Source organism: Poromitra crassiceps (genome assembly GCF_964638095.1).
Source record: "Poromitra crassiceps genome assembly, chromosome: 8".
NCBI lineage: Eukaryota > Metazoa > Chordata > Actinopteri > Beryciformes > Melamphaidae > Poromitra > Poromitra crassiceps.
Genome location: NC_139629.1, coordinates 12,079,569 through 12,100,990, shown reverse-complemented (window position 1 = coordinate 12,100,990; position 21,422 = coordinate 12,079,569). Strand labels below are relative to the sequence as shown.

At 43.7% G+C, this 21,422-nt stretch overlaps 2 protein-coding genes across 4 annotated transcripts in view; both read right to left on the bottom strand.

The window, feature by feature from the left end:
• Positions 1-21,422, bottom strand: part of gulp1a (GULP PTB domain containing engulfment adaptor 1a) — a 129,009-nt gene that overhangs the window by 5,883 nt on the left and 101,704 nt on the right. For all 3 annotated transcript variants that reach the window (XM_083642394.1, XM_083642393.1, XM_083642395.1), the window contains exons 4-9: positions 16,446-16,507; positions 10,319-10,390; positions 3,592-3,690; positions 3,267-3,404; positions 947-1,063; positions 232-318 (exon numbers count right to left, since the gene is read on the bottom strand). In XM_083642394.1, the coding sequence (XP_083498520.1) occupies positions 232-318; positions 947-1,063; positions 3,267-3,404; positions 3,592-3,690; positions 10,319-10,390; positions 16,446-16,507 (575 nt within the window). The remainder of the gene's footprint in view (positions 1-231; positions 319-946; positions 1,064-3,266; positions 3,405-3,591; positions 3,691-10,318; positions 10,391-16,445; positions 16,508-21,422) is intronic.
• LOC310780865 (dynein regulatory complex protein 8-like) lies at positions 20,117-20,590 on the bottom strand (the record flags this gene model as incomplete). The annotated part of the gene is made up of 1 exon (XM_083641372.1): positions 20,117-20,590. One exon carries the CDS (start codon positions 20,588-20,590, stop codon positions 20,117-20,119), a length of 474 nt encoding a protein of 157 aa, XP_083497498.1.

Below are 21,422 nucleotides of genomic sequence, written 5' to 3'. Positions count from 1 at the left end.
CATTCCATGATAGTATGCAATAATGTTTCAAAGACAAATATATGAAATAGTGGTATGACAATTTGTGCAAAGTGCATACCCTTCGCTCCTATTAGTGCACGCCCCTGACTATAGCGATATGACATTAGTGAGATTAGTTCCTCAGTTCCTCAAACTATTTGAGAATAGACTTATGGTTCAGTACTGTCATTCAAAAGCGGAGAGGTGTATGTCCATGCAGTTGATCCTTACTGGTGGTACAGGAGCTATCATCAGCTGTTCCTCCAGATCTTGAAGCTGTTTCTTTAGCTCTGTGTTTTCCGTTTCCAGCTCTTGAATCTGCAAAACCAGGTCAACAGCTGAGCGCCGTTTCATAATCTAAAGCCCCAATATGTAACTGCCATCAACATTAACTATAAAAATTCAATCTGAAATGTATTTGCCCATCTAAAATTGGGCTAACTTCTCATATGATCTTAATGACTTTGACTCATACTGTACATGGAACATATTGCTTTTTAGAAGCTTTATCGTAACTAATTCTAACTCAGGATAGAATTCTTCTTAACTCCAGTTTGGAAAATCACTACAAATGCAAATGAACCTGAAATACATGCACCTCTCAAGTTCAGACAAAACACGTTTGACTATCACATCCCCTCAATCCAAAGTTCAGACACATTTCAGAGTGGCTGAAATATCTTCGACTTAATAAATCACCTTGTAAACAACACCAAGCAGCATAATGAAAGTATGGATTGGACCGAAAACAATAACAGTCAGTATTGACATCTTCATCAACATGGCTTAATTTTCCACACTGGATGATTTAAACCAATCAATGAAAACAAACTCTACACATTAATTAACAAAATCGACAACATGACAGCGTACTGGTGGCCATTTTCAAAGTAAATTGACTTTTTATGTGAGGACAAACAAGCCGGAGGCACAGTTTGAAACCTACTCTCTTCTGAAGAGTTCCTATCTGTTTCCTCGTCTCCACGTCTTTGCCTCCAGACTCCAGGAACTTCTTGTAGGCCAGGTCAAAGGCTTGGCCGATTGTTAGGGTTATCTCTTCTGCCTGCAACACAGGATGAGCAAAAGTCATTGGAACTTAATTATATGCTGCTTTGTTTTAGCTGTATCAGTGTGTCCGTTCTTTGTTCTTTAAAACACTATGGGCTCTATCGTTGCAGCGGCGCAGTTTCTAGGCCGAGCGCCAGCCGCAGCGCAAAGCAGTGGGCGTGGAAAGGCGCACTTGATATCTTGGTATCGGCGCTAAACTCAGCCTCAACCATTATAACCACGCCTTTTAAGCGTAAAATTATGCATTGTCCGCTCATTGGAGAATTGCAGGGAAGAGACACACGCTTGCCTTTTAAGCTCCAATTCCTGGACAAATCCGGTAAAACCAGACAAAGCCAAGGGCTCCGCCGCCCCCCCCTCCCTTCATCCGGTCTGTCTATCTCCATATATAGGCTATTATTCCATATTATTATGCTTCTCAAACCAATCTAACTGCAGTTTCAATACTGCAAGCATGTAAATACGCTACACTATAGCAAGATCAAAGTGAAAATAATGTTCTAAATGCATCGGATAGAAAATTATATAGCCTATGGCTGGATGTCATGAGATTAGATGAAAGTTTGGGCAGAATGATATCGTTTTATCTCTTCTCCCCCACTGCACGATGCAACATCCTCTGAATGACACCTATCACTTTTACTGGATCTGATTACTTTATTCTATTTTATTTACAGGATTTTATTATTGAGTAATTGTATTTTATTTGGCCTATATATGCCTCCCCCCCCCACCCCCTGCCCACAGGCACTGACAAATATGTTAATTCTCAATAAAATCTTCAGTAATCAATCAGAGTGGCTTTAATAGCCAGATTGGCAGCAGCTGGCGCAGTGTGGTCAATATGGCAGACCAAAACCGCTCCACTAAATTCACAGCAGAGGAGAAGATGGTGCTGGCGACTCAGGTGATATATCTGTCCACCATTCATTTTGAATAGCTACAAAACAACTCTTTACTTAAGTCGTTTATTCATCTATCCATCCAGGTTCAAATGTACCATCGCGCACTGTTTGGGGAGGGGAATTACTCCCGCCGGGAGGGCCGATATGCGCTGCGGCTTGTTCAGCACCTCGGACAGCGCCGCTGCCACAGACGGGGGAAACATTTGGAAATAATTCTAACTACTATGCTTTGCACACAGAAAAAATAAATACAAAAGACAATTCTGTAATGAATAGCTGTAATGAAGAGTGGGGTTTGAAGAAGCGCTACACAACAGTTTATCCAGTTTCTCTCTTTCTCTCTTTCTTTCTCTCTCCCTTTCTCTCACATTAAACGATATACATGCCTATAATGTCAATTATCTGAATGAAATAATAATACATATTAATTAGGAATATTAGTAATATTAGTAGCCTAGCTAATTTCGGGGGGGGGGGGGGGGGGTAATAAAACGTAGAGCTATATTACACATAAATGGGGATTATTATGATAGCCTAAACTAAATTTATGAAACTGCATTACAGCTTCACCCAAAGCCTGAGAAGGGTTGCAATCTTATATTCTATTGTATTCTAAAGTATTTTTTTCTATATATTGTATTCTCCATTCACTTTCCTGTCCCCGGTGCACAGAATCCTGCTTTAGGCCTGCTTTTCAAAAGCGCAAAGCGCTAAAAGTAGGCCAGGTCGGAAGATGGCTGGAAGATAGCAGTACGCCGGTATTTAGCGCCGACACGCCCACTTTGGCGCATTCAGGGACTCCGCCACGCCCATTCGGCCTAAAGCGCATTTGGCAGCCTAAAGCCTATTGCTATTTTCCCGAAACAGGCGCAAGGCACGTTTTTTTGCGGTTAAGGCCCGTAATAGCGCCGATGGCCTGTGGGAGAATAGGGCCCATTGTGATGAACCTGCTTTGCTCGCTGCGCTTTAAGAAAGAAAAAAGGAAACTGACTGGACTTAATGATGTTAATATGTCAATGTCAATACTTAATTATTTGCACCATTAATTTGGGTGATGCTAATCAAAGCTTTAATATAATGCTCTAGTCTAGACATTGTCAATGTTGAAAAATGGGTATGCACAATAAACAACACAATATCAACATATATAAAAGATTACAATACAATAAAACATTTACTATAATCTGCACAATAATAACTGTGGTAAATATTTGATTCCATGGATCGATAATTAATTCATGTATTTGCCAAAAACAAACAAAAGTGTTAAAGGTCAAAGCAGAGGATTCTTACACATTTCTCACTGTCAAACACGTAGCAGAGGTGTTTGTTGGACTCTGAATCTTTGCAGATGAAGGTAAATATCCGTTTATCGGTTTTGTCATCTGCACAAAAGGATATCCTATGTAACTGACAGTTATACTGCACGTCCTGTAAGGCAAACACAAAATATTCAGTAAAAACAGTAGGCAGTTTTGTAACATTTGTCTTTATGAACATATGAATTCCTTCTTTAGATGGTGCAAAGAGCCAAAACAGATTCGGGCATCAAACCATCTCCCAGTCATATGGAACCATCTCCCAGTCATATGGGTGAAATACAGTAGATTGGACTCACTTTTGTCTTGGGATCTAGTATCTTCACACCATAAATGGAGATTTGCAATTCCACCTTAGGGGTCTTCTGTCCCTCCGACTTCTTGATATGCCTTTGAAACTGCCAATTGGAGAAATTGCACATGTAAAATGTATATTACAGTATGCCATCCTTCATTGCACTGGCTATGGTAAAGTATGATATAATTCCACTGAATGATTGAATGATGGTGTTTTTATTCCAAAATTGCTTAAATATTCAAAAGTAACAATAAACAAGTGTTCATTCATGGCACTCAAAACAATATCTTATTAAATAATATCCTCCATAAGAATACTGTCATATATTACACGCATCAAAAAATATTAAACTCATTTAGTCAAACTGCCAAAAAGGTACTTTTCCTACAATAAAAACAACAATGCGGTAGTTTCGACCAAAACACATTCTCTGATAACAAAAAAAGCAATAATAATAAAATAAAATAAATCCATAAAAATGGCAAGGGCAGCGTGTTATCTTTAAAGGGCAACAGAATCTGTGAAGGAAAATGCCGTTATTATGGCTTTGTATTTTCACAGGAGAGACAAGAGGAAATGAAATCTGTCATCCAATTATTGTGTAGCTCTTTCAAACATTGCCTTAAACAAATCAAGTGGACATCTTTCACGGCTAAGGTGCCAACTGACTGAAATATTTACAAGACTTGGCGCGGTGAATTGGTCAATAATAACCAATAAAAATGTGTATTAAATAAAGGGGGGGGGGGTATATTGGGGGAGGGTATATTGTCAGCTTGGGTGGACATCCTATAAGAAAAAGGCCTTGCAGGAATTCGACTAACACTCTGCGATTAGTTTCAGACAAAAGTTTATGACACTTGTAAGTGTCCAACATATCCAGAAAAAATGGGAACAATTCTAAAGAAGACTGCAACACTGCTCTAACCCAATGTTAAACTTCAGACACGTTCTGTTGCTGTTTCTGAACTCGGGCTCGATCCAGAGAAGCAGACTGGGGTTTGCTTCATACACATTGTGGCACCGTCCACAGCACGTGTGAGAGAAATCCACTCTACAGTCAGGAAGTCAATATTTTATTCAATTGTTTTAAGTTGAGTTTGTTCATTTTTTTACGTGGTGCGAGTGCAAAGCACAAAACACACATCGCACATTAGCCTGTGTTGTTGCAAAACTAGTCATTTGAAAAAGACAGTAAATGCAGAAATGTAGTGCAGTGTAGTGTAGTGTAGTGTAGTGTACCCAGACGTAAATGGTGTTTATTGTGAAAAGAACTGTGGCACCAAATAAACAAAAACATGTTGAAGTACAAGAGACAAAAAGTGATGTTAGTGATGTAGTGATATGCGAACGCACTGTGGTTCAGGAGGATTTTCAGGTGTGAAGGCAAACCTGTGAGGGTGAAAAACAGGCCTCTCAGGTCTGGACTCAAATGAAGACATGCTAAGACAGACAGGCCTCTCAGGTCTGGACTCAAATGAAGACATGCTAAGACAGACAGGCTGTCTCCAGGTCTGGACTCAAATGAAAACATGCTAAGACAGACAGGCTGTCTCCAAGTCTGGACTCAAATGAAGACATGCTAAGACAAAGACAGACAGGCTGTCTCCAGGTCTGGACTCAAATGAAGACATGCTAAGACAGACAGGCTGTCTCCAAGTCTGGACTCAAATGAAGACATGCTAAGACAGACAGGCTGTCTCCAAGTCTGGACTCAAATGAAGACATGCTAAGACAGACAGGCTGTCTCCAGGTCTGGACTCAAATGAAGACATGCTAAGACAGACATGCTGTTCCCAGGTCTGGACTCAAATGAAGACATGCTAAGACAGACAGGCTGTCTCCAGGTCTGGACTCAAATGAAGACATGCTAAGACAGACATGCTGTTCCCAGGTCTGGACTCAAATGAAGACATGCTAAGACAGACAGGCTGTCTCCAGGTCTGGACTCAAATGAAGACATGCTAAGACAGACAGGCTGTCTCCAGGTCTGGACTCAAATGAAGACATGCTAAGACAAACAGGCTGTCTCCAGGTCTGGACTCAAATGAAAACATGCTAAGACAGACAGGCTGTCTCCAGGTCTGGACTCAAATGAAAACATGCTAAGACAGACAGGCTGTCTCCAGGTCTGGACTCAAATGAAGACATGCTAAGACAGACAGGCTGTCTCCAGGTCTGGACTCAAATGAAGACATGCTAAGACAAACAGGCTGTCTCCAGGTCTGGACTCAAATGAAAACATGCTAAGACAGACAGGCTGTCTCCAGGTCTGGACTCAAATGAAGACATGCTAAGACAGACAGGCTGTCTCCAGGTCTGGACTCAAATGAAGACATGCTAAGACAGACAGGCTGTCTCCAGGTCTGGACTCAAATGAAGACATGCTAAGACAGACAGGCTGTCTCCAGGTCTGGACTCAAATGAAAACATGCTAAGACAGACAGGCTGTCTCCAGGTCTGGACTAACACTAACTAACACTAACTTTAAGACTTAAAACTCTAAATGTACCGTAGCTAAATGTGTATTAATAAGAAGTTAGAACAGGGAAAGACCCACAGAAAAAGAGAAAGTAGTAAAAGAGGAGTGGAGGAGAGTGAAGCTGCGTTCACACCTACCTATTAAAGTTTTTCGCTGGCATCGAGTTTACATACAAAGTCAATGCAAACGAGCGATTGAGCGTATAGTCGCCCGGGAGAAAAATCGCTGGGCGTCCGAGCGACAGAGACAGAGCGATAGGGAGAAAATACGCTCGTCGCCCGAGAGGAAATATCCCAACTCGAGCGAAATTACGCTGGCATCAGTCGCTCGCTGTTCAACGCTGATTGGCTGCCGTGTGAGAGCGAGTCAAGGATCACACTGGCTTGGAACAAACCGCCGGTTTATTGTGTGGCAACAAACCACATTGACAGCTCATTGACAGGCTGACAGGCTGACAGCTGACATGAAGTGAAGTCTGTACTACCGGTATGTAGCTCGCGTTAGGAGCAAGCTGATAGGCTTAGCTTGTAAACATCTACGGTGGCTCGTAGTGGACAAACATCATGACATTGCGTAACGTTATAGCCCCCACATGTCCGTCAATTCGCGTGCCTGTTGATGAGCGATTTAAACAGAGCGACAGAGCGATTCCGAAGGGTTGAATCAAGCGACAGAGCGAAAAAAAATATCTCGGTGTGAACACAGCTTGACAGGGGGAAATGGTCTTACTTGGTTAATAGACTAGGATTCACATTCAGTGAACTTGATACTGTAGATATGAAAATGTTTGACCTGGAGCATGATGGACTCATGTCTTCCAAGGCCCTCTCTCTCATTCTTGCAACACCTCTTTTTCCACACATTATCCCACACATTATCTTATGCCCAGTGCAAAGGCAAGCCCAAGGGCCAAATCTTTGCTAGTTTCTAGCACTCAAAATCTCCCCTTTTCTTTTAATTACCACTGGGTCACTGAAACAGGTCCTTTGATGTAGTGACCCAGTGGTAATTTTGTTTGTGTGTGTGTGTGTGTGTGTGTGTGTGTGTGTGTGTGTGTATGTGTGTGCGTGCGTGCGTGCGTGCGTGCGTGCGTGTGTGTGTGTGTGTGTGCTAGAAACTAGCAAAGATTTGGCCCTTGCACTGGGTCAGATATGGCCCCTGATCTTTGGAAGCCTTTTTGTTGACGCCTAGTCTAATGCCAGCGTATCCATGAAGCCCACCATGGAGTCTGGCTCTCCAAATATCCTTTCAACATCAACTCCAATGTAACAAAAGAGATACCGGTTTGAGAAACAAGCGTCCCCCTACAAGAGGCCTCACAAATGCAACTGTTGGCAGGAGAAGCCAGCCGGGCGGAGATAAGCTGTTGTCTCCTGCTCAAGTGCCATTAGTTTGGTTACTAAATGTTACTAAAGCTGGCGGGCGCTTGTCTTGAAAACCACTCGAGTCAAAGTGCTGCTCACTATAAAACAAAGTAAACAACTACTTTTATTTAGTTGCATAATTGTCCCCTTAATATTACTCATGTTGGTGTGTGGTCCATGCAAATAACCTCATGGGTTATTATTAGGCCAGCCGCCAAGGTTTACAGTCCCTATTTAATAATTGTATTAAAGCCAGTATCATTTAAGAGAGGCAGGAACCAGAGTGGTAACAAATTGAAGTTAAAATAAAAATGGTAAAAAAGCAAAGAAGTTGATGTGAAACTTGCAAACAAGTTCATAGGCCACTATACGCCCAACGTTTTTTTCATCCTATCAAGTCCACAATGATGTTGAAATCAAAGATGAGAAAGTACAGTAAAAGCAGGGCGAAATACTAAAAATGGTTATTCGAGTTGAATTCAAAGTATGGATTTCAGTCTGACTCTGAATATAAGCAAAAATGACAGTCCCAAATGCAGCTGCAGGTCCCTTTCATCTCTGCTTAAAATGTGTAGTCAACAGCAAACAACAAAGTATTTGAGCATGACACACACACTGTACATCTATAAAGTCAAGACAAAATGGATTAGCACCTCATCTGGTGGAAAAAGGCATTGTCCATCATTCCAATCCATGTTGCTGTTGCTGTTTGAGTAAGATATGTAAATATCTGAAGCCTTTCAATGTGTGATAGATAGGATAGCATCCACACAGTCACACAGTAAGCACAGTGCTCCAAATAAACCCTATGAGTTCAGACCCATCAGAGTTCATTGAACACTTTTGATAGTTCTGAACAGCCGCCCCAGATTCATATCAGCTCCATGAGCTCATAAACAACTCTCCAATCAACATAACTGTCAACCAAATAACTGTCAACACTGGACATATGCTGTGTGCATTGGGGGGCATCTGCAACTTATGGTGCAGTCAACAAGTGCCCCCAAGACGGGAAAAGAAGCCATGAGCTCACTCCTACAGTATGTTGACTTACTTACACTTGAGTAACTGCTATGTCTCCTTTACAATTTGTCAACTGCTATGCTGGTATTTCAAGAATAAACACTCACATGTATTTGGGTGTTTAAGGGGTCAAGGCAACGGTTTTCATGCATCGTTTTGTTTTTGTTTTTAACATTTATCTACCCAGGAAGGCTGACTGAGCACTGCTAGTCTTTATCTGCAACCCACTGCTTCACTGACAGTTACACACATTCAACCCACTGCTTCAGCGACAGTTACACACATTCAACCCACTGCTTCAGCGACAGTTACATACATTCAACCCACTCAGAAGTGTCATGCCCATTGTAACTGAGGGGGCAATTGCCCCCTCAGATTTTTGAGAGGAAAAAAAGAAAATAATAATAATAAACATAGGCTATAATATTATAGGCTGTGTATGGTAGTTGAAACATAGTTTCAAGTTGACGTTTATTTATGTTTGTAGTTAAAACAAAAACATAAATACTGTATAGGCTACATACAGTACAAACACAAAAGGCTGTTATTTACCCTTTGTCGCCACCTGGTGAGTAAATATATATGTAACTAAAACCATTAAAATTGACAACTGGTCCGCAACTTTTTTTTCCATGTATCTACCGGTCCTTGACACAAAAAAGGTTGGGAACCCCTGCTCTAGAGGACACTAGATGAGACTAATGGAAGAGAAAAGATTTCTACCTTCTGAAAAGGCAATACCAGCCAAAATAAACATTCTGTTACATTGCTTTGAAATGTGTGGTCTCCCTTTTTTGTCAAGTCCATTGAGCCTGGGCAGTGGCAATGTACTTAGTCTGGTAATTATGGATCTTTCCAGGAGGCTGAGCAGTTTGGAAAATAGCCTTATCGTTACACGTGCTCAGTCTGTTAATTTAAAATGAGATATTCCTCTAAATCTGGCTTCCAACGCCCCAAATTCTTTTTGGCGCCGCACTTCGTGCGCCGCCAAAAATTCGGCGGGCGGCGCCATACTTTGCCCCCTCAGATTGTTGGCTTGCATGACGCCCCTGAACCCACTGCTTCAGCGACAGTTACATAAATTCAACCCACTGCTTCACTGACAGTTACATAAATTCAACCCACTGCTTCAGCGACAGTTACATAAATTCAACCCACTGTTTCAGCGACAGTTACATACATTCAACCCACTGCTTCACTGACAGTTACATAAATTCAACCCACTGCTTCAGCGACAGTTACATAAATTCAACCCACTGTTTCAGCGACAGTTACATACATTCAACCCACTGCTTCAGCGACAGTTACATAAATTCAACCCACTGCTTCAGCGACAGTTACATAAATTCAACCCACTGTTTCAGCGACAGTTACATAAATTCAACCCACTGTTTCAGCGACAGTTACATAAATTCAACCCACTGCTTCAGCGACAGTTACATAAATTCAACCCACTGTTTCAGCGACAGTTACATACATTCAACCCATTGCTTCACCGACAGTTAAAAACATTCAACCCACTGCTTCAGCGCCAGTTACATACATTCAACCCACTGCGTTCCTGACCTCCAGGCTCCTCCCACTGCACCCATATAAACCACTCATCCAGTCACAAGTCTGCTTTCCTGACCTCTAGACTCCTCCCACTCATCCAGTCACAAGTCTGCGTTCTTGACCTCCAGGCTCCTCCCACTGCACCCATATAAACCACTCATCCAGTCACAAGTCTGCGTTCCTGACCTCCAGGCTCCTCCCACTGGACCCATATAAACCACTCATCCAGTCACAAGTCTGCTTCCCGGACCCCCAGGCTCCTCCCACTGCACCCATAAGCAGCTCGTACGCAGGACTAACCGTACCTTTAGCTTTCTGACTGCATCCTTTACAACTTCTGTGCCTTTCGGGGCCTCAACCTCTGTGTTTCCAAGGAACTGGAAGAAAAGGAAAAAGAAAGGAAAATACATGACATATGACAGGAATATGACAAAGACACATAAGAGATTTGTGCCGACAACACAGTAAAGTATAATAAAGGGCCACACAGAGTCAGGTGTTAATTAGAAACGTGGCTCCATCAGACATAAAAAACAACAACAACATGATTTAATAAATGTGATAAGTATCATTAGTAAAACTTGAAATAAAAAACAGATCTCGAGAACAGATTTCTTTTTTGATTTCTATCAGATTGCATCTAAATATTATGCATAAAAGATTAGCACATTTACATCAGCATAACAAAGATGTGATATTTGATTCACTATCATCTTGTGTCTGTGCTCTTCTAATTAAGAAGATCAAATGAATGTAGATTGTATCTGTATGAGATTATTCAAGCTCACATCAAAGCCAATCAAATCTCACACAACATCTTTCACAGACATGAAAGAGCCAATCAAATCTCACACAAGATCATAGGCTAAGCGGTAACACACCATATGCTTTAGGGTAGACACATTCATGTACAAAATGCACAATAGCACACGCGCGCGCACGCACACACACACACCAGATGAGGCAGCACTTCTGCGATTCTCCAACAGATGGAGCCATTAACCTTTAGGCCTGAACATATCACTTTCCATCTGGCAGGAACAGCAGTAATGGTTCCAGTCACTCTGCCTGACTGCCTCCAGAGCTCAACTTCTGCAGCCTGCTCCAGTAGCAGACTTCATAAACAGTGGTGTCAGCCCCTTAAGGCTGGGGGAAAACAAGACAACGATTTGTCCCACTGGACCAAAACAAACAGTCCAGTCAAGCCCAGAAGAATCATCTCTATTCTACTGCAAATTACAATCCCTGTGAAGAAATCCATGACGTGGCTTTGTTTGTGTCCATTTTATTTTCAAACTTGGCTTGCAGAATATTGTCCTCATATACAGTGAATGTACAAAATATCACGGGCATCTCGGTGGGTGACAGCTCATTTTGTACAATTCACATCTCAATGATCTCAAAGCTTAAAAATCCTTCTCCAACTCATCTGATTCTCTTCCTCTGCATCTCCTATTGGTCAGGGAGTGATCTAGAGGACACAGCATGTCTGGCATCTGTTTGCGTTGTATGTGCGGTCGTTCTGTCATTGTGTGTCAGCAACATGCACAGTGACACTCAGCAGGTTCTCATCCATCACTGAGCCAATGTCAGCAGGACAAAATGCCTGGAGATGTTCTACTCGGTAATTAACGTGATCTTGATTCTGTCATGAATCAAAGAGTGCATCTGTGTCAGCTATATAGAATGCAAGTTACAGATCACTCACAGAGCATTATAAAATATATGTAACTAATTGTAACTGCACATTATGTTGAAAACAGTCAATTTAATTCCCTGTCCAGACGGAGCCGTGAAAGTATTTTAACATCTTCACCGTGATATGCGAAGTGCTGGGAAACATTAGCAAAAAACTGCACTTATCTATAGAACTGCAAACTACAGGCGTCCGGGTAGTGCAGTGGTAGATTCCCTGCTGCCTACCAACACAAGGGTCGCAGGTTTGAGCCCCCAACCGCGTTTCCTCCGGCTTGGTCGGGCGTCTATATAGGCACAATTGGCCGTGTCTGTCGGTGGAAAGCCAGATTAAGGGTATGTCTCCTGGTCACTGGACTAGAGCCTCCTCTGGGTCGGTCAGGGGGCACCTGTTTGGGGGGAGAGGAACTGGGGGAATAGCGTGATCCTCCCATGTGCTACGTCCTGCCGGTGAAACTCCTCGCTGGTCGTCAGGTGAAAAGAAGCGGCTGGCAACTGCACATGTATCGGAGGAAGCATGTGCTAGTCTACAACTCTCCCCAGATCGGCAGAGGGGGTGGAGCAACGACAGGGCGGATTGGCCAAGTACAATTGGGGAGAAAATGGGAGAAAAATCGGTAAGAAAAAGGAAATGGAAAAAAAGCAGAAGTGGAAAATAGAGTAGATGGAGGCCTGATAGGAAAGTGTCAGCAGATGGCACCGGTGTGACAAATGTACTCTGTGGACACTTAAGGACGCGTCTGAGACAGGCTATAATTCAAGTGAGACGGAGGTGACAGATGGCCAGAACAGAAAGCAGTAGCACTTGTTCCTGACCAGTGCATCCTGGCCTACAATTGGGTAGGTTGCACTTGGCAAACCAAGCCTGGGGCCTCATCTATCACCTGGTGCATGCCTGCCCCGTGCTCCCTGTGGTGAGGTTACACCCATTAGTTTAAAAGGGACAGTGCACTCAAAAACACAAAACATAAAAAAGAAAACATGCAAATAAAACATATTTCAGTTTGACCTGAAACGTCCTGTGGCAAGTGGGGATGGCACAATGGAGGTGATTTAGCATTTTAAGGTAAATAGATAGCTGGAAACTACTTTCTAAACATGGCCGCCAGGCGTACAGCGCATGTGCTGCATACAGTGCATGCGCAAGGAAGTAACTCGGTGTGGGGATTTACTACGAAAATGACGTTTCACGTAACTATGGATTATTATTTCATCACGTGGTGAGTACCCGAGTCACAACATGTACATACTGTAGAGCTTTTTGGCGCAGTTAGAAATGTGTGTTTTTGGTGACTTTGAACGGCTGTACTGTTTCCCGCAATTCATTGGCGATACTAACTAGCTTGACGACTGTAGCTCACTGTATACTGCACAGAGAGTGACGGGAGAGTGTATCTCGGTTATGTATGGGCGATATGGCAAATGGACGAAACTCCCAAAAAGTTGGCATATCCCTTTAACACATTCACTGCCAGCCGTTTTTTTTTTACTGTAGGTAGGTTCTGCCAGAGGGTTTTTTTGAGGATTCTGGCTCATCTTTCAAGACCCGAGGATTCTTTTCTGCTAAGATTTTGTGAACACACAATATCTCAAAAGAACTAATAGAATGTGTGCTTTCTCTGTCTAAAAGAGTTAGTTTGTAGAGTTAGTAGTTATGTAAGCATTAGCAGTTGAATACAGCATGGTTTCAGCGTCAGAAAAATTATTCTGAGATAAACGGCTTTTTGTGAAATTCGATAGAACAGTCACTTTAACCATTCATTTTTGGCATCAGTAAGACGTCAGACATCTAAACAATAGTTTTGAACAGTAATTTCCTCCATAACAGCAGGAAACCCCCCTCTGCTTCCAACTCCTCCCTCCGTGGGCGTTCTTCTTGGCTGCAGCGGCCGTGTCACAAGCTTGTCACCAGTCTCACTGCTTTGCTGCTGCTGCTGCCTGTCTGCGCGGCCGCTCTTTGAGGAAGTCTGGATGGACTCGCTCGCTTCTTGGAGTTTTGGTTGAGAGCTTTGATGAAGCTTTTGCGATTCTGGTCATATTTATGCTGCGTGTTTCAAAGTGTGTTCCACCTGTAATCTATTATGCAAATTTGCAATCCCGCACCGCCAGCAATCAGCGCGAAAACGAAAGCGTTTTCGCCAATCCATTTTCATGAGAATGGCTTCGTCACACTGCTTTTTGCTTGCCTTCCTCTAGTCAGGAAAGCACTGTCGCCACTTAGTGGGTCGGTGGAATGGGTTGTACACGGTGTACACGTCCAATACTTATATAAGAGATGTAAAAGGGTTAGATGCACATCCCACCGTCAAAAAAACAAAATAGATTTTTTTTGACGTAAAAACACGTCATTGGCAGTGAACGGTTGGATTTTGTTTGACGTAAAAACACGTCATTGGCAGTGAACGTGTTAAAATGTTTGAAACCTACACTCACTGGCCACTTTATTATGTACACCTCGCCATTTACACAAACAGCTCACTACTCCAGACAGTGAGTCAGGTGTAAATAAAGCATAAGAGGTATGATTACTTTTTGACAATGTTAGAAGGGGCAAGATGTGAACCTGTTATGATCGATAGTCAGCATCTCAGAAATGGACGACCTCCTAGGTTTTTCTCCCACTACAGTAGACGGCTAACTGAAAGTAGTGCAATAAACAAAAACACATCCAGACACATAGAGCCCTGTGGGCAAAAATGTCTTGTTGATGAGTTCAGAGGAGGGCGAAAACACCTTCTTGATGAGAGAGGTCAGAGGAGACTGGCAAGACTCATTCAAACAGGAAAGTAAAAAGCATGAAAATAACTTAGTGCCACAGGGAAGTGCAGAGGGGCATCTCAGAACAAACAGCTCGTCAAACTTTGAAACAGCATGGAGGGCTACAGCAGCAGAAAAAAGATTCTGGCTTCCAATCTTGTCAGCTGAGGACGAAAAACAAGAACCTGTAGTGGGCTGAAGAGTGGAAAAACGCCACCTGGTGCGACGCATCCTGGCTTCTGTTGATGGCAGGCTGTGGATCTATGGATCCATGCTGCCTGGTGGTGCTGGTGTCATGGTGTGGGGAAACATACATTTGGCCCCTCTGTACCAATGGGGCATCATTCACACACAGCAGCATGTCATTGTCGCTCATCAGAAGCATCCCTTCAGGGCCAGTCTAGCCTTCGTCAAATGGACACTACCAGGAGGACAATGCAGCATGTGATGAAGCACACATCATCTCATGATGACAATTAATCGGGGGGTGGGGGGTGTTATGAGGCTACTGCAATTCTGAAAAATATGAAAACAAAACCTTGTGACAATATGAATCCCTGTTTAAATCACAGTTGCAATATCCTGTCAAATAATGGCAATTCGATTTTCTTGGTCATTCTTTCAGTGCTACATGACGGTGACTTTAGTATCCTCCAACAGCCTGCACAGTCCCTACATCTAAACCCAGTAGAGCGCCTTTGGGACCAGGTGGAACGGGATGTTCACAGCACAGCAACAATGTGCTGCCAAAAAAACCTGCAGGAACTGACTGATACCCCTTTTCCACCTACAGGAACCTGGAGCCTGGGCTGGAGCTTTGCTCAAAACTGGCGCTGAGTGATGCTGTCAATGTTTCTGGCACCTTGTTGGATCCAAGCCTTGAAAAATTCAGAAGGGGGTCCTACCTTGTACTGGCTACCTTGTACTGGCTGGGTGCTTCAAAACAAGAAGAATAGGCCAAGCACTCTCACAGAACTTCCACATTCTCTCCAATTCTTTCAGAGAGGAGTCATGTACTTAAATCTCAGCAATCTTCTGAAGACACCAACTCATCAGTGAGAGCCGGGGGATTGACAATATGCTTTGATTTCAGAGAACCTGTCAGCTCCCTCTGCCTCTTTGCTGCGTATGAACTCCAGCAGGATGGAGGGTGTGGTAGTTTGGACTGTTCTACCTCAGTTCAATAATGACATTTGTCAGGTACGGGATGTGTGCTGACAGGCCTCTGCCTCATATGAGAGTTTGCTGAAAGGAAGCAGATACTCAGCAGCCTAACAGAGAAATTGCTTCCCAAGAGGGACGGTCTTCCTTTAACATGTTTTTTGAAGATCTGACAGAGGCTAAAAAAACAATAACAACAACAGCAACAACTCTTGTTTTGTTTGTAACGAGGCATGTTAATGTGAAAAGTGAATACCGGTAAATACCGGTATGCCATTTCAAGTTATTCTCCTGTCAAAAGCCTCCAGTGCTTTGGGCGAGATTGTCTGAAGATAATTTAGATACACGACAAACAAACAAAACAATCAAATGGGAGTAACTAATTAAAATAAAATGTTGACAGGGAGTATTTTGCCCCACAGCACCACCAGACAAACAGCTGCTCTGAAAGGTAAATAAAGGATAACATTCCTTCGATGACTTATACATCATACATTCATTTTTTTCATACACACATCCGCGACCCACTCAAAACGGCCCCGCGACCCACTTTTGGGTCCCGACCCACCAGTTGAGAACCAGTGGTGTAGATAGGAGATGCTACTGTATACCAGAGCAATGCGGGTGTTTACGGTGGCATGGGAAGCTGTGGCTATGTGTTTCATAGACTGTTTATGTTTACATTTTGACGTTACAGCTCCAGCATGACAACTAGTGGGGACAATCTTACATTGTGCCTTTAAATAAAAACAAAACAAAACACAACACACTGCTCTTATCATTCTCACTATAATGAGAAAATTAGATGTTGATACATACCTTGGCATTGTAGGCTATGTAATGCTTGGCTAGTGCCTCTGGCGTATGCATCCAGGATTTATCTGAAATGATAAAAACAAGAATGCTAAAACAATTACGCCAAATTTGGACTGTCAAGGAAAAGGGCAGAAATTGATTAATCATGTGATTTTTGTTTTAAAAAGGAGCATTTCAGACAGAACAGAGAAAACACTCTCGTCATAGATTTAACCATTTATTGCATGAATGGAAATACAGTTGTTAGGCGTTTGAAGGCTCCGCTCTTTACAGAAGATGCTCCTCCCTGAATCGGCCCAGCAGCATGCTACGCCGAGCAGGGAGGGCCACAAAAATCCCCCATGGGGATTCAAGATTCCAGATAAGCAAGACATGGAAAACATGTTCACTTTTTGAGCCACGCAGACTCTAGCACTAGAATACATGATTAGCCTTTGAGCCAAGCAGACTGACCTATGAAGGTGGAGCCTGGGGTGGTGGAGGCAAAGCATTGCCAGCAGCAGCAGCAGCAGTGTGAGGCAGCATGGGTGGAACAGATCGAGTGAGAGAGAAGGCCATATTTAAACGGACCGCCTTATTGTGAGAATGGCTGTGATTGGTGAATGAATGATCCTATCAGCGGGCTGACATCTGGGGCGTAGCGCATGACTTCCGTGTCTCGAATGAACTAACGTGAAGCTTCATTTTCTATAGATGCATTTTTTTTTACATTACACAAATAGTTGCTTAAAAGTTAAAGGTTCATGAAGATAAAAATGATCAATGAGAGGAGCAGAGATCATACAGCAATGGCTCCTCAGCAGCACAAACCAAATCATCCCATTCTGCTGTTTTCAGCATTTCTTTCAGCAACTAAATAGAGTTTTTTTCTTTCTTCATCATGAATGGCTTATAAGCGTGTTAATGAATCTTGTGACAAAAGAGGCATGACTGTGACCTTGGGGCACCCAACTCCTGCAGGTTGATTATTTCAATCAAGACTTTGCGAGGTGCGAACAGAGTGAACCATCCTCACCATATACCCTCTTCATAAGTGCTGATAATGGCTTTGTTTATGCTGATGTTGGTTAAGTGGGTTGATGAATTCTAAGTCTATTCTAATTACTGTAGATTTTTTTCTCCCACATTTGCTTAAGTGTGATTGCCTAGCTTTGCTGATCTACCATTACACAGTGAATCCAATAAGTATGCTGTTGACTTGGGAAGGAAGACATGTTTTAATCTTTTGTTAATTTGTTTTGTTAATAGGAAATAAATAGGGCGAGACGAGGCAAACAGCAATAATACACAAGACTTCCTTATGGCAGTGTCAGCCTTTGCAACTCCATTTCACTTTTTAGCTGCGGCCAGCAGCTCTATAGGTCGCTCTGTCGGCTGGTCCACAAAAAGTTCACCACAGTTTTTGCCCTAGGAGGCTGACTTTTAATGGAGGACAAGTGTTTGTGTGTGTGTGTGTGTGTGTGTGTGTGTGTGTGTGTGTGTGTGTGTGTGTGTGTGTGTGTGTGTGTGTGTGTGTGTGTGTGTGTGTAAAGGTGTGTTTGTGTTCATGTCAACTGGCTAAAAGGGGGTGCTGGGGGGCACATTTCGAAATGCAGGGGGGCAGAGGCAGAGTGGGGTAGGCTGCCCCTACCATCTTGCATTTTGGAAATTCGCATGTGTGGTTGCAGCTATTGCGAATTTGCGCTTGTTAAGATACAGCATGATGATAGACTGAAACCCAATGTACACCGGATGCGTTACGGCTCCGTGCGGATCCGGTAAAGCTGCCGGAACAGAATGTTGTCCATGTTAATGGACGGGCGATACATGCGGTACGGAAAAAATACGCACCTGTTCTATTTTTGTCGGATCCTGCATGAGTCTGGCAGATTACATGAGTGTGGGTCTGTTCAGGCAGCTGCACGGAGCTGTAACGCAGCCGGTGGACATAGGCCCTGAGGGGCTTTTCTTGTATTTTAATTATACCTCAAGTGTCACAGGTTTTAGTTTACCTAGCAGCTATGCAATGGGATTAGCCGTGCCCACACCTAGCACCTCAAAAGTGCAATCGATTTCCTGGAGGGGCTTTTGGACGAAAGCAGAGGGACGGATGATGCATCTCCTCCTCTGTTCTAAGACATAAGGAAGCAACTCTAGACGAGGGGGAGATGAGGGGAGGAGGAGAGGACAGCGGCCAGGTAGGTAGGCTGACATTTCTTCTGCTCTGATTAAAGCAGGGGGAGGGCTGGTGATTAAAGCAGGGGAGGGGGGGGTTTGGGCTGGTGGGGTGGATGTGACATACCTCTTTCTCTCACTTGGCTGCATAAAGAGGCTACTAAGTGAGCACAAAAGAGTGGGGGGATGACACCAGGGGCCGTTGGAGTCACCCCAGCGGGACACCGACTGTTGGTGCATCAGCCGGATGCGTCTATCTTCTGAAGGTCAGGCTTTGTGAGCAGGACAGCTGGAGGGGTCATGTGTGGCGTGGATGATGTAAAATAGGCTAGAACAGCTTGTGAAGTCTCAGTGCCGGTCTGTTACAATGTACTGGAACATTGCTGGCCAGGAGAAGAGTACATGGCTTCTCAGAACTCTGTTGTGAGACATACTGTATGCATGTGCAGAATTCACAGTTTAGGATGTGCCAAAGCATAAAGCTCACAAGACCTTAATGCATCTGCAGTAACCAGGAGCCAATTGCTGCCTTTGTCATTTTAGCACCTTAAACGATCTATTTTAGAATTCTAAATTGTCTGTCTTATAATTTTGCAACCCCCCTCGTTTACAATCTAATTAAAGGGATACGTCAAAAGTTTTGGAGATTCGCCAGGCTCGCCCGCTGCGTGGCCTCGCCCGTCCTGCAGCTCGCCGAGCTGGCCCTGCAGCTCGGCTCGGCTGCTGTGTGGCCTTGCCTGCCCTATTGGCGTGCGCGCAATGTCTCCCTGTCTCTCTCCCTCAGTCTCTCTCCCCCTCTCTCTCTCTCTCCCTCAGTCTCTCCCCCCTCTTTCCCTCTCCTCCTCTCCTCTCTCTCCCTCAGTCTCTCTCGTGAGCCTCAGACTGATGTCATCAGTGACATCATCACTATAGCCTCAGCCTTAGGGCAATCAGCCTTAGGGCAATTAATCTGCCCTAATTAGAAAATCCGGCTCCATGAGGTCACCCGCACGAGTGCTCTTTACACCCGCTGAAAGTTTCAGCCCGATCGCACGTAAAACGGCATAGCTGTGGCTGGACAAAATTAAACAGAGTCCACATTGCCAAATGTAATAATGATAATAATATATAATAATAGATTGCCGATATTAAATGTAGAATGTGGATGTGTTTATCTTCAATGTGCGTGCAGTACAAACAGCAGTACAGCCCTCACTGCTTACTACTTAGCTTAGTCCAAAATGGCAGTCTATGGTACTTTTGCCTCCTGTTCAGTCTCCCAAAATACACATTCAACACCGGCAGAAATACTCACATACATGTTGTGACTTGTGTACTCACCACATGATGAAATAATGATCCAAAGTTACATGAAACAGTCATTTTTAAAGTAAATCCACACACCGAGAACTAACAAAGAGTAACCGAACTAACAAAGAGTAACCAAAGTTACTTCCTCATTTGCCATGAGGCGCATGCGCTTTACTGATGACTGCACACAGCGCATGTCTTCTGTCTGCTTTGTCTTCTGTATCACTTGTCTATATGGTCATCATGCTGACAAAGTCTTTATAGTAGATGAGGTTCTTCTCACGGTCGACGGCTGCCGACAGCATCTCATCCATCTCCTGCTGAGTGAAGGGCTCGCCTTCCTGTGTCATGTACTTCACCAGCTCCTCAGGCTCTAAGTGTCCTTTCTTCTCTTGGTCCAGAACCTCAAAGGCCTGGAGCAGGAGGTGTTCAGGTATGGGAGGGAACTTGCGCTCCAACAGGACTTTGGTCATGGTTGTGAGGAACCTTTCAAAGTGGATGTATCCTCTGCGGTCCTCCTCCATCTCATCTATAATGTCATGCAGCTCTGCCTCAGAGGGGAAGCAGCCGAGAGAGCGGACAATGGTGCCAATCTCCCTGACATCCACTGTTTTCTTGGACTCATGTTCAAACATTTCAAAAGCGGCACTGATCTTCTTATGAATCTCGGACACTATGGCTTCTGCACTGTCGTCGTCCGTCATGATCTTACTATACACCCTAATACATGCCGGCCTATTATAGATTGTAATTGTTTTAGTGACATCACTGGTGACATCTTCACTGATGACATCACTCACTGATTACATCATCGAGTGCCCGAGTGACATCACTGGTGGAACAGAGCCGAGGGACGAAGTGGACGATTCCTCACCGAAGGCCGTCGAGCAGGATTCGAAGCGGTAGCCATCGAGCAGCGAGGGAGGTCGGCGCGCTGGCACGAGGGCCGAGAGGTCCGGGAGCACCGCGGTCGAAGAGGAGAGCGAGGCGGCTGGAGGGAATTTGTGTAATATTCTGTGAGAGGAAGCAATGTGCCGCAAGGCACCCAGTCTGCTGGAAAGCCATTAGAAGAAGAAGGAGAAGAAGAAGTGACATCACTGGTGACATCACCAAGGAAGTAAGTAATCTTTATTTGTATAGCGCTTTTCAAAGGTCTGTCGAAGGGAGTCCAGGAGAAGGACAGAATGTAGGGAAACAGTGGATGGATGAATCCAGAAGGAGGCGGTAATGCAACATAAAGGATGCCAACTGCCATAAAACACCACAGAAGAAGAAGAGCAAGAAGAAGCGCTTTTCAAAACAAAGTTACAAAGTGCTTCACAAAACATGATAAAAGATTATCCATACTCAGGAGTATAACAATTTGTGATAACATCATAATGACAGACACTGATGATGTCGTAGACATTGTGACATCTTCCATGATGTCATAAATTCTTCCCTGCAGAGGCTATAAGTAGGACCGGTGTGGTAGCAGAACCACTTAAAAGCAAACACACTTTTCCTGCCGGTTGTATTGTTAATTACTCACCACAA